We start from the raw sequence: 17361 nt of genomic DNA on the forward strand, positions 1-17361 counted from the left end.
AGCTAAGGAACTTTTCAAAGAGATAAGTTAATCATAGTCCAAAAATAATTAACAAAACTCTCTAATGTGAGAACTCAGGAGACACTCATTCACAATGCTGAAGAAGTTCAGGATACAAGTCTACAGCCCATATGATAAAAGTCAGAACTCTCTTAACCAATCCCACCTAACCCCCACCAGCCCATCTCCCCCACCACTCCCAAAAAAAAAAAAATAAAAAAGACTGACTAATGCAGTGGTGAAGAGACTGCAGCATAGAAAAAGGCCAATTGAACAGTGTGGTTCACAAAAACACTTTGGACACATTTTTTTGAGAGAACTACAGACCATCTCTTGGGCACTTGTTGCTGTAAGAGTACAACTCTATGTAACAAAGAAATAAGACATCAATGCTTTGATCAGATGAAGACATGAATTCAGTTATTTGCTGAATCTCAGCCAATTTATATGACCCACAATTCCTCTACATAAAGCTATGTGGTTTGCTTCTGGCTCAGAGTGACCTCCATTAGTACCAAGGTTATGCAACAACATGTAACTACCACAGCTTCTAATCACAATTCAAGAGAAAGGACAGAAATAGTCCAGAGTCAAGCAGCTTTCCCTGACCTAGTAGGAAATAACAGCATCTCATCTACACCTGAAGTAAAGAATATTAAAGGCTATCAAAACATTCACAGCAAGATGAGCACGTTATTGCAGAGCAGAAAATCAAACAAGTGGTGCCATACCGGATAACACATTCAAAGGAACTGGAACTTGAGATTCTTCCTATAAATATTGTGCATTTTACCCTAACACAAGCTCCTTTTCAGGAACTTAAATATTTCGCAAATGTCACACCAACAAAATTTACTCAACATTGTCATTTAAATATATATTTTTTCCCACATTCTTGTCTTTGTTCTAGTATGCTGCAATCATAGTTTGCAAAACATTATTGATACAGAATTCATTGTTAACAACTGTAAGCCACATCACAGCTTCTTCCATGTTTTCAAGGACATAGTATGGTCTCACAGTAAGCGAGGAGGAATCTGTAAGCTGACTTCAGTGTCTTAACCTGTATCAGCTTTTACCCAGGATTCCAGCTGTTCTCTGTCTTCTTGCTAAGAAACGTGAGAGAGCAAGAGTGCCAGAGGCAACTGAAGTCAGACTTCTCGTGGGGAACAGAGACTGATTAAAGTGCTAGGATCAATTGTTGTTAAGTATGACAATTTCATATAAGAGTTGCTCAGAATTATCTACAGTTTTGAAAAGGAAAGAATATATCAGATTTCACAGTCAGGGTACAAAAGATAGTACCTGATGTGCATGCATGCTTTCACATTTTACAACTGTTGCAACTTTCTTTTTCCCTTAAAAATGTATTAAGACATCAGCTTCTTGTTCCAAATTCAGTGAGTAAAAGAGAGCAGCATAGGCTGAATCCTAATACCAGAAGTAGGAGCTATAACTAGGTTTAAGTGTACTGCAGTTGTGTGATGTATTTCATTTGATGTGTACTTGCTAAATCTCAAGTTTTAGTATATGCTTGAATCCAACCAATTGGTGTAAAACACAGTTACTATTTGGCTATCAAGAATATGTAACATTGCAGCATTTCATCAAAATGCACCTAAAAAACAATACGAAACCAGGATGGATCGTCTCTTTACTCTTTCAATTAGCAGCAGAAAAAAGAAAAACAAATGAATTTCTATATTAAAAAAATAAATCAATTTTGAAGAAAGTGATTTTACTCCATCATGTAGCAACTAGCATACTTCATATGCGATTCTAGTTCTTCAGTACAAAGAAGTTTTATTTTTATGTGCCCTGCCAAAATTAAAGAACATCTATTTATTTTCTTACTATAAAGAAACCAATTTCCCCTTCACTTAGATAATGTTTCCCCAATTTATTCATGATCAGAAGAGCTTTGTATCTTTGAAATCATTCATTTGCTAAATAATTACAGAAAAAGACTGTATATGAAATTAATAGTTGATTGAAAGTTAAACCTAGGTACAGTCACGTAAAGAGAATGATATGCTCCTGTCCATGCACAAAAGCACTGGAGATTTTTCCAGTGTTCATTCAACAGCCTTGCTAAGATTAGACCAACTCTTCATTAGTTTGGTATTTGGGAGCTCTCTTGCAGATATCTCTCCAGCTTTACCTCAAGTTCTATCTCTTTCTTCCATTAAGCTTTTACTTATCCCATATCTCCCCCCCCCCCCCCAGTGCATGTCAAGGCTAAGATTTATCCCTCCTCTGATAACAACTTTTCACCACCCAATGAAACTATCTGCCTTTAGTATTACTTTAGAAAGTCATATTTCCAACATGCTCCATGTTGCATAACGTACAAGTCATTACAGAGATTCTGCAGAGACAATTCCTGCAGTGTTTCCTGGAAAAGCAATCTTGACAAGTGATTTGTACAGCTGTTTCCGAAGATTCACCAAGAAAATACCTGCTTGTGACTAATATTAATATCAGCATTAAACATACGAATACATCTCAGAATATATTAGACCAAGACAGAATTTTAAATGAAAATAGCTCTGATTAGATTGTTATAAAACTCTGAAAATAATAAAATAAAAAGAGCATCTACAGTCTTTGTTTCAAAATGATTTCATACCTCAAACCGAGAAAAAAATGTGAAGCAATTTTATTTAAATATAGTTACTAGCTTATAACACCATTTTAAAAACAATTTAATTCGGACTTTTTTTTCCTTTCTTTAGGTAAAAATGTTCTATACAAGTCCATAGCAAGAAAGTCTCTCTTTAGAACTACATTCCTAAAACTCAACACAGAAAATTCTCATAAGTTGTATCTGTATTTCAAGCAAAATAGGTCCACGAATCTACTTGTTCACAGCTCAAGAGGCACAGACTACCTATGATCTGCTTGCAAAGGTTGAAGTTTGTCACAGGTTTGTCTTGGAAACAGTCAAGAGCAGTCAAAAAACAGCATCAGAAATTAAGCTAGTAGGTAAATAGTGTGGACCACCAGGATCCAGTGTTCGTTCTCCACATTCTTTGTTTAGCTACATAGATGTAGCCTCACAAAGTTCATGACCTTGCCTTTGCTGTTGCTTTTGGCAAAATATCTTTTGCATGACTTCTGCAGATCTATCTGGTAATGATAATTTCTCAAAATAAAGGCTGAATAAGTTGATGTTTTTCCCATGTATGTAAACCAGATAACATTATGATTGGAAATAATTGTGTTTGTGAGTTTGATGAAAATTTTAAAATACATCATCATGCTGTTTTTAAGTATGGAAATCGATGAGCATGGATTTATGAATTCATGCTTTTCAGAACAAGTTGATGCAAATAGTTTTTACATACTCAATCACTGATTCTTCAAATCCTGAAGAACAGGAAGAGCTTTCAAAATTCATTATTGCAGTTGAAACCATAATAGAAAAGAATAATAAAATGTACTAAGACAACATCTCCTGTCAAAGAGACTTGCCCATTTTTTGCTTATTCTGTCTTTCCAGTTTCTCAGCACCACTGAAGAGAAGACGTGGTCATGGATGTTGGCTTTACTGTTTTCCAAACAAAACCAACGTTCTTAAATATACTTAATTTGCCTACAGTAAGCTTCACACACATTTGGTAGTTTCAAAAGGATGCAACTTTTTTACACTTCAGACTGCTAAATCAGACTGCAGTTTTCAAAATTTAGTGATTTGGTTCACAGCAGGAATGAAAGACAAGAAAAACCCTAACAGACTGCTTTGGTACACTGATAATAGGATTCTCATTTAATGCACAGTCTATTCAAAAAGAAAACCCAATCTGTTTTTTAAAACAATGCTGTGACTGCACATTAAAATGAATAGCTCTTATAAGTGGTCTCAGTGATAATCCTGGAAGTAAAGCATCTAACACCCAATGCATCACATCTGCACTTATTTACTTGCTACTACAATTTAGCAGAACTGACCACAATGATTTACAGATTTTTGGGAAACGGTCTCCAGTTTAAATCCAACAAACTACGCAAACCTTCCAGTGTATCAACTGATAGGTAAGAACTTCCACGTTGTGCAGCTTGTGTTTTATGTTTCCAAGTGTTTTTAAAATTGCTAATTAGTTGCATTATAATTCTCAAGGATCCATTAAGGCAACAAAACATTCAGTGCTTGCTAAGATTTGACTAATCTGTCTAAACAGAATTATGTATAAGCATTCAGAAATTCAGCAGAATTGAACCACTTAATTTATAGCACCAATACATGTATCAAGTACAATTCTGTCTTTACAAAACTATGCCATATGTACCTTCAATCAATTTAACCATCAAAATAAAGCTTAAAATGGGCTTGCAAGGAACATCAGTCTTGTGGTGCTTTTCTAAAAGTAGTAATGAAATTTCAACTTTTTTCATAATCACATAAGATTCAAAGATATATAGCTTAGATTTAAAAGTACAGTTCAATATACATTTTTTTTTCAAGCATCAATGATAACTGGAAATAATATAACGATATGAAGCAATAAATACAGAGTTTAAAGTATGGAAAATTTAGAAACCACAATTCAACAGGTTACGTGTGTGTACCTATATACATATTTATGCTGTTTTATTTTCTTGAGAAAATACCCATGTGCATCTTATGTTTTCTTTTTTTTGTTGAAATTACTTTCATGTACCTTCTCAAGTTCTTCTATTTCCAGAATATACGTATTCCTCAAAAGAGAATATTTACCTAAAATTATTTAGAAAATGTCTTTTGAAACTACTAAGTTTTTTCTCCCTTTCAATGTTCTAGTCATAGCTCATAAAAAACATAAAAGACAAATTTGTTAATTTTGACCTTCAGCAACTTAGAAAAAGAAAAATAGGAAACAAAGTCAATTGCTATTCAGAACTTCACTTAACAATGAGCTGAAAAATTGTAACGTTTCACTAATGCTAGCCTAAAGCCTAAACTTGAAGCCCAATCCTGCTTGCTTCTGAGAAATAGGACATTTACTTCTACTTTAATAGACAGGATTAGAACCAAAATCAATTCAGAATGAAAAAAAAATCACAACACACCAGTAGTTGTGTTAACTAAAAAAAAATGGATGCTCGGTAAAAAGAATGCAAGGCAAAGAATAGAATAGTGCACTGTGGTTTTATTGGTGGCAGCAAAGACAATTTGCTTCTTTCATATGTAAAAAGTATTCAGCTTAATTTAACTAAGAACTTTAAAAAAGTCTCTTGTGGTATCAAGTTCAAATTTCTTCTGCTCATATCAGCTTTTTTTTGTCCCATCCTGTTGCTTGAAAAAAGCCAGAAGTTTTTCTAGAAGTCTTCATCAAGTTGGAGCTGCCAGTGAATTTTCCCTCAACCCAAGAAGATCACTAAATGAAAAAGAAAAAAAATAAGAAAAACAACAATAGATAACCACAGATAAGCCCCAAAACACTTTGTACAACTTTATTGCTGTTTCTTTTTTTTTTCCCCTCCTCCAAAAGACTACTCATCTGCTTTTCTGTACTAGCATCTCTTTAGAAAAATAAGTCAGAAGATTGCACCTCAATGCAATATATATATATTATATACGTATATATATATATGTAACCATACATATTATATATGTATATATATTATATACGTATATATATATATATGGTTACATATATATATATACGTATATAATATATATATATGTTTGGTATAACACAAGGAAAGTAATTTTGTAAGAAATATTGCCCACAAATGTTAATTTTCCATTAGTACAGACTTCAATACACGTTTTGTAGCAAGTTTGAGAAAGTGTAGATTAATTCTGTCACTGAGCAAATGAAGACCCGAGAAACAGGTAGTGACCAAGCAGTCAGAGCTTCATACACTTAAGTTCTTTCTAGCTCCTCCAAAAGCCACAACTCTTCAAAACACACATTTCTGATTACTTATTTTCCTTTTATTTCATATTACCATGACATTCTACCCAGGAAACATAGGCTCAGGAAGTATTTTTTTTTTCTCCTTGTACTGACAGTAATCCCCCAGACATAAGAAGTATGTAGGAATATGGTCAAAAAAGCAAAATCATATTTATTGCATGTCAAACAACCAAAAAGCTGCAGAGACTAGCAGCATCTATTAAGCCAGCCAGAGATGAAAGAATGAAGCAACAAAAGATATTAAAAGAGCCTAGAAAAAAAAAGAAATCAGCTGGTCCATAAAAAATTAGATGCAAAACAAAGACACTGTAGATATCAACCACTGCAACTTGGCAATGATTTCTTTATTCGGATTAGACTTTTAATGAAAATTTGAAAATTAATGATTTAGAAAATTCAAAGGTAAAATGAATGCAGTACAGCATACTTGATTTGATCAGTTGTTTTTTTTTTTGTTTGTTTGTTTTAGGAATTTCACATTTTATATTTGCTTGTGTTACAGAAATTACAGTAACTTATTTGTTCAAAATTCTCAAAGCCTACTAACCAGTGTTGAGGGCTGTTACACAAACCAACAAATAGTAAATTTGTGGAAAGTTTTTTCATAGGATCATAGAATCATAGAATCTCAAGGTTGGAAACGACCTATAAGATCATCTAGTCCAACCATCTTCACACTGCCACTGCTACCACAAGCTACTAAACCATATCTCGCAGCTCCTCGTCCAGATGCCTCTTGAACACTGCCAGAGATGGTGACTCCACCACCTCCCTTGGCAGGCCATTCCACTGCCTGACCACTCTCTGAGAGAAAAAGTTCTTCCTTAAGTCTAATCTAAACCTCTTCTGGTACAACTTGCGGCCATTTCCCCAGGTCCTGTTCGTTGCCTGAGAAACTCACAAAGACAGAAAAACACTTAAGCACTTAAAAATTCAGGTCTCCTATTCTTGAAATCAAAATCCATTAATGAAATGTCAATATGATATATTTACCATTTAATTCTTATTAATCAGTTTCTAGCTCTTGGGGGCTGATAAAATTGTTGAGTAGGTCGTGTGGACCGCCTTGGTTGACCATCACCTCCTCTGCGGAATTCTAGAGTTTGCTCATATGTTTCTTCTTCATCCTCCTGTGGGTAAATAGCATTGTTTTAAATGTTAGAGTAGGTACGTGAGTAGTTATATGTATATACACACATTTAAAAACATACACACATAAACAAAACTATGTATGCATAGGAACTGCTGCTTCCATGTGGTTGAACATTTTATAAAAGAAGTGAATAGCCCTTAAAAAAAAAAAAAACTAGGAAAACTAACAAAAAAAAAGTGAAGAATCTCAAAATTCAGTCCTCAAGGCAGTAGCAGAAGTCATTAAATATTTGCAGGAAGAAAAAAACACATGTATTAGAGCAGAAATTATTCTCCAAGAGTTGTACAGGCAAACTCAATAAGAAAGATAAATTTAGTAACCTGCCAGAGGAAGAGAAATATCTGTTCGCAGGAGTTTAGAAATGTGTTTGAAATTAAGTAAGAATTAAGGAATGGAAAGGCAAGGAACAAAATCCAGCAATATGCATCCTCAAAACACAAATCTGAAACAGCAGACACAAATCCGTGATGAAAAAAAAAAAAGCTACAAGCATAGTGGACAGTAATTTAGATATGAATTTGCTACAAGCAGAAATAATAAATATAACCTCTGAATAATGAGGCAAGATGTATTATACATTTGCACACAATGCCTTCACTTCTAGGAATCTCAATACCAGAAACACACTGACAAATTATACGGCGTTCAAAGAAAAATAACAGAAATAATTGGTCTAGAGAAGATTTTTTTAGAGCATCAGAATTTATAACAAAGAGAAATGGAAAAATAAAATTATGCACTGTTTCTAAATACATATATGTATATATATATATATAAATTCATTCTTGAGCAGGAGTTTCTCAAATAGTTTCTCAGGGTAATAGCTATAATTTTTCATTTATTTATTAACTATCCTAAAATCAAACTCTAATAGACACCGGGTTTACTGGGAATGGTGGAAAAACCACTTCTGGGAAGAATATTGAGTATATAATTCTTAATTTTATTTCACTCACAATCTAAGAATGTAGAGAAACATAGACTAAGAATATTTAGTAATTATGAATTCATCAACAAACTCAACATCAAGCAATGGTAACAGAGTACAACATGCATATAATGAAGAACAAGCAAACTAGAGCAGAAAAATATTTCATCATAAGAGGTTGAAAGAAAAATGTACAGCCTAGATTTCTTTGTAAACAATAACAACAAAAAAAACCCAACCAAGTCTTCCTAAAGAAACAACACCTCACTCTGAATCAACTTAAATGCTGGTAAACACACATTTTGAAACTAACAGTGATATTATCCCTGATGGCAAGATCAGATATTTAAAAGACAGGTCTGTGGTCAATGCTGCATTTCAGGAACAGCTATTTTTCCAGGTTTGAAAACATAGCTAGTGATTTCCCTACTACTGAAAGTCGGCAATAACTGCATAAGACAGAATTTCAACACAATCAAATAGAGAATAATAAAATTATTTTAGTTTTAGTGCAGCCACAGGCTAAGAACTATGGAATTTTTCTGTAAAACTTATTTTTCCCAACGCACCTCTTCTATTTTTTGCAGCACTACTCCCACATGCAAAGAGGCTCAGGGAGACTAATTACCCAAAAGAAAGATACAGGAAAGTAGAGGTCGAACAACAACAACAAGAAAATCACACATTTTGCAGCAGTCATCTCCCATCACTGACAAGACAAACTACACTAGCATTAAGAGTTAAAAAGATAAGAGAAAAGCATGAAGTTATGTTAATACTGCAAGTTCTCTCAAGATTCTTTCTGAAATCTTCAATCTAAATATAAGAGCTTATTCTTTAAGCGTAAACTGAAAATTGGATTTCAACAAAGCTGGAAGACTAACTGTCAAACGTACAACTGAAAATTAGAAATGCATACTAGTGTTTTGAAGAGATTGCAGCGAATCAGACATTAGTCTTTCCTTTGTAACTTTCTTAGCCTTCAGATCTTTCCGATCTCAAAAAAATCAGAATTTAAATTGTTTAGTGCATTGCATCTCACATCTAACAGCCTCTTTCTGAGGGTAAATATACCACAGAAAATTTCTACAGCAGCAAACCTCCATCAAACTTCAAAAACTATGCTGTTGATCCACTGAACTCAGTAAGAATAAATTAAAACTAGAATTGATCTTCAACATGGCCATTTTAGTTTGGTTGTCTTTATTCACAGAATGAAATCTTCAGAAGCATGTACTCCATCTAGTTCATGTATTGTCATTACAATAGGTTAAGAACAAAGTGTGAAATCACATTCTCTTTCTTGCGACTCTGAAAAAAAATAATGAAAACAAGCACTGAAGCAAATTAAAAGAAAGAGCTAGAACAGGATACTTTTCTATTTTCTCCTTCTCTCTGTACAGAGCTTCCCACAGTTACTGACAGTTTTGCTGAAGTCTGTCTTCATAGAATCATAGAGTCCTCAGACTTGGAAAGGACCTTTAAAGGTCATCTAGTCCAGCCCCCCCCACGATGAGCCTACACAGCTCAACAGGTTGTTCAGAGCCTGGTCCAGTCTGGCCTTCAATGTCTCCAGGGGCAGGGCATCCTCCACCTCTCTGGAGTACCTGTACCAGTACCTCACCACCCCCACTGTAAAAGACTTTTCCCTTATGTCCTTATACCATAGAGTCATTTGAGTTAGAAGGGACCTTAAAGGTCGTCATCTAATCCAACCTTCCAACAACAAACAGAGACATCTACAGCTATAATCACAGCTGTGAATATAACTCATCTCACCTGCTTAACAAGCAAAATCAAGCCATATTTTTGCAATAAGCACAGTTACACTGGAACTCACTGCCCCAGAACACTGTGGAGGCCAAATGATTAAGTAGGTTTGAGAAAAGTCTAGGAAAACCCCAGGAGGATCAGTCTTTCCACAGATACTAGAAACAGCAGTGTCAATGGGACTTCTTATCCACAAATTCCCTAAAACACTGAGTGCTGGGAGAGGAGGATTACTCTAGAGCAATGGTCATTCCTACTCTTAGTCCAAGCATGCACTGTGGAGACAGTGTGCTGTGTAAGACGGATCTTTGTCTTGAGGCAGCATGGCTATTGCTGTGTTAATCTCTGAGACGTATTATCATGCACACTGCAAGGGCCTGGTAAAAGGAAGGACTTTAAAGAAAGCCACTGGGGCATTAAGAATAGCTGAGCACCATCCAAACAGTGTTGAGTGAGCTTTCTCAGCAAGAGAGGAAGAGCACACAGAGCAGTAGTTCCGCTTTCAAGGGCCTTCTGAGAGGCAGGTAACTATTCCTGGAATGTAGCTATCCCTCCATAAGCAGCAGTAAACCCCATCAATAGGTGTAGCCAAGTAGTTGTGTATAACAGATCTTCCTTTTATTGGAGCTTTCTGAACTTTTTCACTCACAAGATAAAATTTGCTCTGTGTTGAGACAAAACACCACTAGTGCTATTGACAAATTCAATCTACTTTCTTGCTCCAAGTAGTAACTAAATAAAATCGTGGAAGTGAATGGAACTCAGGATTTCTCAGTGAGATCAAGCAGCTTCACAGGAAAAACGTCCTTTGATTCCAACCTATTGACTCTCATACTTCAAAAAGTGCAGTTTGCTCAACAGTTTAGTCTATCAGCAGCCTCCTGCAGGAGTGAGGGTCCTCCTGCACTTTTCTACTCCAGAAACAGAGAAGGCAAGTGGGCACGATGGCTGCCAGGTAGGTCCAATGCTGTTGATAAAGGATCCCATTAAGATGGGTGAAGGAATAAGGAAGGAGTATTGCACCTACCATGAGGAACTGTCACATTTACTGAACGGGCTCAGTTACCACATAAAGGGTGACATCTTTATGTCAAATGACAATTTGACATCTGTTTCTTGCATTTTACCTATTCCTTTGATCCTGATCAGATCAAATATTTTCAAAATAATATTTTGTCAAATCAAATCATTGAACAATGCTTGTTGTTTTACAAGTAATTTTATCTGTTATGTTCCACAATTTGTCAATCACTTATCCTCATCTACCATTGATGTCTCTTCCTTTCTTTTCTACTGCTATTTTATTCTACTTCTAACTTGCATATTTCTCTGAGTCCATCTCCTTTACCTCAATTCACTGTAAAAACTCTCCAGATCATTCTCAAAACTGTCTTCCACATTCTGGAACAGCATCTAACCTTTGTAGGCAAAACTTAAGTTCTCTAGTGCATTCACCTCGTGTCTTGTGTTCTTCCAGCTAAAAATTTCACCCCTCTACATATTATCCTACAGTCACTTAGGTTCTCACATCTTGAAGCCTTATTAGCTGCTTGCTTTCAAATCAGCTGCTTGTGACTTATTCTAAATTATACAATTTCCCACCTACTTACACATAAAAGATCTGATTACATTTTTTAAAGTTGGCCACAACCTCTGACACTTGCCACCTCCTTGGGGTATTTTTGTCCTATTAGCAGTAAAAGTTTTACAATACAAAATTTATGATAAAATAAGTAAATTTGATTATCTCATTTTTTCAGCTTATTAAATATTATTTGTTAAAATACTCTGGAATCAGGGACTGAGTTTTCTAGTACTTGGCTATGTAGGTAGCCAATGTGCAAGCAAAACTCTGTCTACAAGCACAACAGCAAAAAACACAGGCAAGCGGCAGGCTCACAGAAAAAAGCAAAGTCTACAGTGCAAACAATGAAATGAACCAAAACATTATTCCAGTAACAGATTCAAAAAGCATCAGAGAGAGTGATGGATATGAGCATTATTTAGGTATTTAAAATGAGATAGCAAAGAAGGGAGCATAAATCACTGAGAATTTCAGCTTCTGTTCAAAGTTTTGCAATAAAAATCTGCTGATGCTTATGCTACTTTAATTCCCTCTCATAAGAAAGATGAGGACTTAACAAGTGTAAAATGGGAATACGTACACACTCAGTGCTTTTTATTTTGGACCCATATATTCTCAAGAGCTTCTACCAGCACTGTACTTTATCAGCTAGGCTTACTTTTACACTGAAAATTCAATGGACTTCACAACTGCAAAATGAAACTGTAAATCCAGCATTTAATATACTTTAAAAACTAATTTACTTTTAAAATTATCAGTACTTCAGTCGAGTATGTTTGTATTTCATGAAAGGGTTTTTCAATTTCAATTGCAAATCAGTGTGTTAAAAATAACAGTTAGGAAACATATAACGTTTTGAGAGTGAATACTTATTTTGAGTCAGATCCAAAAGTACTTTGGCACTGAACACTGATAAGAATTCAGAGTTCTTGAAAGAAATTATTGAACAACTTGTTCTGAATTTTTCAGAGGAAGATGAATTTATATACAGATATGAAATTAGCAACTCCAGGTTTAGAATTGGAAGATCTTAATCAGAGTACTTACATATTTTTACTATAGCATGCATAACTTCCAAGAACAATTATGTGGATTGCAATGAAGAACAGGATTGAATTCACGTAAGATTTGACTGTCTCATGCTCTGCTCATGCTTATTTAGTTGCAAGTTACAGCTGATCAGCTCCATCAGTTTGTTATCTACAAACAGGTTACCTCCATCTATTCCTGCTTAAGGACAGAAAATTCTGCTCTATCTACAGCACTCTTCTGCTAAGGTATTTCAATTGATTCTTGGAGAAGTTTTCCAATAAAAAAAAATCAGTGTGCAACTCTCTGTGGGCTATTACAAATGAACAGTAAAGCCTAGGATGATGAAGGAATAGCGTAAGTCCAAGAATCACAAGAGAAAGAAGAGAAAAGTCCAAGAAAGCATTTTCTCTTTCAATATTATAAAATGACTGTTTGAATTTAAGCTGTAATTTTAACTTCAACCACATACTCAGTGCATGGAAAACTTACTGGAATCAGTACAAAAACAGTGTTTCCTTTCTTGAAAAATGAACGACACTCTTTCATCTGCATTTCAGTTCCCATTTTCTGGGCCAGATTTTATGCCTCTCTGTACTGCCCACTTTGCTGGCAACAGCTGTCCCTTGCTATTAACACATGAAATGATCTTTTTTTTTTGTTAAATTCCTTTCTTCAAACTTGTTTCTTTTGCCTAATCATAGAGTTTTGATCTTGAGTATTTTAAGTCTGGATTTTTGTAGTTTCTACTTACCTATACTTGTATCAATCAAAAACAGACTGCAGGATTTTCCAGATATATTAAAAAACACAAAAATAAAAACAAAAACCCATCACACCATAGCCATTAAGTAAAATACCACAATTTTCCTACCAAAAGCTAAAACTAATCTTTAAACTGCAATATATTCTGTATCTCATATTTGGACGAAAAAGCATTATTTGAACCATCTATCATATTCCTGTAAGCTTTTGATAAGGCTTTATCTGAATGTGTAAATGGATTCTTCAAGTTCTATAACAACTAAGAATGAAAAGGATGTTGTGAAGAAAAGAAAAAAAAAGGAGTAAAATACTAAGTTAAAGTTGCATCTTCTTAGAGCACCTTAGGGCATAATTTCAAAAACTGCTATCAAATGAGGCATGTAAAGTACAAATAAAAGAAATTATCACTGATGTACATTTTTCAAGAATCTTAATCAAGGACTTACTTTGTGACAAGAACATTTTTAAGCATCTATTACAGAAGAATTCAACATATTTGCTGTTAGTTTTCTTCATGAGTTATGCTTATTGCAGTATGATACTGTAAGACTTCTATATAGAATCTGTAAAATTGAATGCCTACCACTTGCATATACTTTCAACATACTAAACTAGGGCTATCTTCCTCTCTTCTGCTTCTTAAATTAGATGAAATTTTGATCAATTATACAAATACAACACTACACTCTACCTTCAAGCTCTGTATAAAATCTTTTACACAACAAATTCACTTCTTCCTCATGTGAGAACAGACAAACTCAAAAATGACTGACAATGAATTTAAGTTGCCATAAACTCAGCTAAAAACAAAACAAAACAGAACCCATAAAAACCTTTTATTTACCTTAGAAGGGTACACGTTTGTCTGAACACACATAGAAAATGTATTCCTAACCTTGGTACATAAGACTAGATGGCGTGGAAATACACATTAACATTTGTGGCTTTTTATTTTCAGAACCAAAACCTCCCATTGGCACTTCCCTGACTAGTCTTTCCTTTAACAACATTAGTAAATTAATAAATGATAATAAATCTATTCAGTTCATTTTCACTAATCAAACATTAGAAGTCAAATAATGGTTAGTTTTTGTACAGTTATGCAAAGTATACTTCAGATCAAGCAATTTATCAATTTACAATGAATTGAAGATATTAAGAGTATAATAAGTGATTCAGAAATCTTGAAAAAAATAAATTCACTAAAACTTTATTACTGTATTTTCTTTTTCCTCTGCTGAAAATGTAAGCTGTGACAAAATCAGCTGAGCTTTCCAATAGATACTGTTGGGATAAACTATGTTTTGAGTTTTGAGTGAGACAAGAAACATGTGATAACTGAATGATGCAAAAATTGCTGATTCTTCAGAAAAATCGTGAAATGCAAAACGAGGGGATGAATTTACATACTTGGATCTGAGACTGCTAACTGCCACACAACAGTTACTTGGACTCATACATCTGAACTTCTTGGTAATTCACTGCTTTTCTTCAACTCTGAAGACAAAGCACTCATTTAGTTTCTAAACAAACTGCATTGCAATTACATTCCCATAAAACTAGGATAGTGTAAACCTCGGGCATAATCATCCTACAGACAATTTGTTAGATCATCTGTTCTCTTTAAGGGTACTGCACAGGTTATTCACAATTGTGTTCATTCTCTATAGCACAAAAATAAATCTGTAACTCTTCTAGTAACATTTGGGCTTATGATGCAAACATTCTCTCATACAAGTTGTCGCTATGTTCTCAACATAAATTTTAAAACTTCCTAAGAAATACATATTTAAGCAACATATACCATATCACAAAAGCAAAACAAAAATACTAAACTCTACTAGTAAAAACTTGTTCACATTGAGCAGAATCAATATCCAACTATGCATACTTAAAGTTTATTTTTAAAGAAAAGTTTATTTTTAAAATAAAAGACGCTGAAGTGAACTCTGCAACAGAAAGAACATTCACCCAGCAGACACATCAAATTTTCTCAATTCAACAAGAAAAAAAAAAATCCACAAACAGGAAATGCATTTAAAAAATAGCCACATATAATACATATGAAATTATCAGGAGTAAACGACCTAATTTTTGAACTTAAACAGCAAATTATCCCCCTCTTCTCCCACAGACAACACTTAGTTCTTCCCTCCTCCGCTCCTATTTGTTTTTTTTTAAATAAGCTATCCATCCAATTTTTTAGAACATAAAGTTAAATGATGACCTCCAGAAAGGCTTGGTTTATACAGATTAGACAGTAACAGACCTAAACATATTGCCACAAAGAGTACCTGAAACTCTAAGCTCAGCATTCAACTTCCTTGCACTAATTGCATTCTTAAGCAAGTCATATACTTCCGGAGGGGAAAAGAAGCAGCTACTGTTCTGTAAAATGTAGTATGTAATCAGAAAATACTGCCAGCAAATATCCAGAAGAAAAAAAACAAAAACAAAAAAATACTATGTTGTGGTATGAGTAATTACCTATGCATTGTTGTTGGGGCATGAAACCACCACAAAAATCCAAACAGATGGAGAGTTTCAGTGACATTTAGGTGAATCTTTTCAATTTTCAGCAGATGGTATACACAACAACAAACACTCACTGCATTATCAGTAAATATGCATTACCAAATATAGCAACATTTCTGGAATAATTATGTTCAGGATAGTTTAAAATGTTCTTCTACATATATATAAAAGTAGTTTTCACAGGAACATGATTAGTATTTCAAGGATTATGTAGCATAAATGTCGGAAAAATATACTACTCAGACGTTGGGACTCATTCATTAAAAATATATATATTAATAATTAAAAAAACACGAGGTAATTCTACAAGCCTTTTTCCTGATGAGACTGTTAGATAAGACATCATTGCTCTGTATCTGATAATCTAACATCTATTCCTGCACTACTATATCTAGTTCAAAGTACAAATAAAATTCAAAGTAAACGCTACTAAATGGGAACTCAAAGTAGAGCTATAAAAACAGTTAAAGGAATGGCAAAACTTAGTTTTAGTTAAAGACTTTAGGAACTGGAACCACTTACCAAGGTAACATGATAAATTCTTAACTCCTGCAATTTTTATATTAAATTACACATTTTAAAATTGCTTCATACTTCTAAATGTAAACATTCTGTAATAAATACAAATCAAATTTAGACAAGTTCTATATCCTGTTTTGTAAAGTACAAGGCTAAAAAATTAAATCATTTTTACACATTTCAGTTCGTCTCTTCCTTTTTTAGACCTGAAAGACTGGGAATATTAGAAAGATAAGGAAAACACTGAATTGAAAAGTGCATTTTAATTACAAAAAAAAAAAAAAAAATTGTTCCACAAACAATTAGTTTTCTTAACAAGCCCCTGTTGTGGTTTTGTGACTTTTTAAGACTCCTAAGTTTCACTATGAGAGTTTCCATCAAAAATTCTCCAAAGGCAGTTGACACACAGGACGTTCAAGATAAAACAAGGAAAGTCTTTCTCAAACTCAAACTAAGATAATACAGGTGCTGAGACAGAAAGAATAACGTTTTAAGTATCTATGTATGTTAAGGAACTCAAATTTAAATTAAGATGAAGTGATCATCTGAGTGAGTAACTTAGACATGAATTTCAGCTTTCCTCATGACTTCTATCACCTCCTAAGTCAGTCTTTTTGTAAAAATAAATAAATAAATGTATTTGTATTGTCAGTTTTAACAAAAAGCACACCTTGACTAACTTAGCAAAGATATTACAAACTTTGTGTAAGGTTTAACCAAATCCTACTTCTTTAAAACTTTTAAAATCTAGATATATCATCTAGTTTCTGAGAAGACAAATCGATTCTAGCAAACTTGTCAGACTAAAATATTTCCTCTTCTGTTTATGTTATCTAAAGATACGCTAATAAATTCCGATTTAATAGTGCTACTCTTTGACAGTGTGAACAACTAGATCTAGCTCAGGTCTACAAAAGCACTCATTTAATAATAATTTGTTATATTAAAATCAGGAAGGGGGGGTAGAAAGAAGAATAACTATATTAATATATAGTTTCTCCATTTTCCTCTCAAAATACCTTCAATTAATATTTAAAGGTGGGTAAACTTGGAACTATGAAATGTGAAAGAAGCAGGGCAATCGGAACAGATAGAAAAATGGCAAGTACAGCCCAGACATTTTTACACAACTAATCCTTTTTCATATTTCAAGAGGAACAACAGTGCTCAAACA

General features: G+C 33.9%; 1 protein-coding gene across 3 annotated transcripts in view; it reads right to left on the bottom strand.

Moving 5' to 3' along the window:
* Positions 1–5111: 5111 nt before the first annotated feature.
* Positions 5112–17361, bottom strand: part of TDRD3 (tudor domain containing 3) — a 98311-nt gene continuing 86061 nt past the window's right edge. For all 3 annotated transcript variants that reach the window (XM_031614501.2, XM_031614493.2, XM_031614511.2), the window contains 2 exons: positions 6897–7033; positions 5112–5357 (listed from right to left, as the gene is read on the bottom strand). In XM_031614501.2, coding sequence (XP_031470361.1) covers positions 6914–7033 — 120 coding nt within the window. In that variant the 3' untranslated portion in view covers positions 5112–5357; positions 6897–6913. The remainder of the gene's footprint in view (positions 5358–6896; positions 7034–17361) is intronic.

Source organism: Phasianus colchicus, chromosome 1 (genome assembly GCF_987193195.1).
Source record: "Phasianus colchicus chromosome 1, bPhaCol1.hap1.1, whole genome shotgun sequence".
NCBI classification, from domain to species: Eukaryota; Metazoa; Chordata; class Aves; order Galliformes; family Phasianidae; genus Phasianus; species Phasianus colchicus.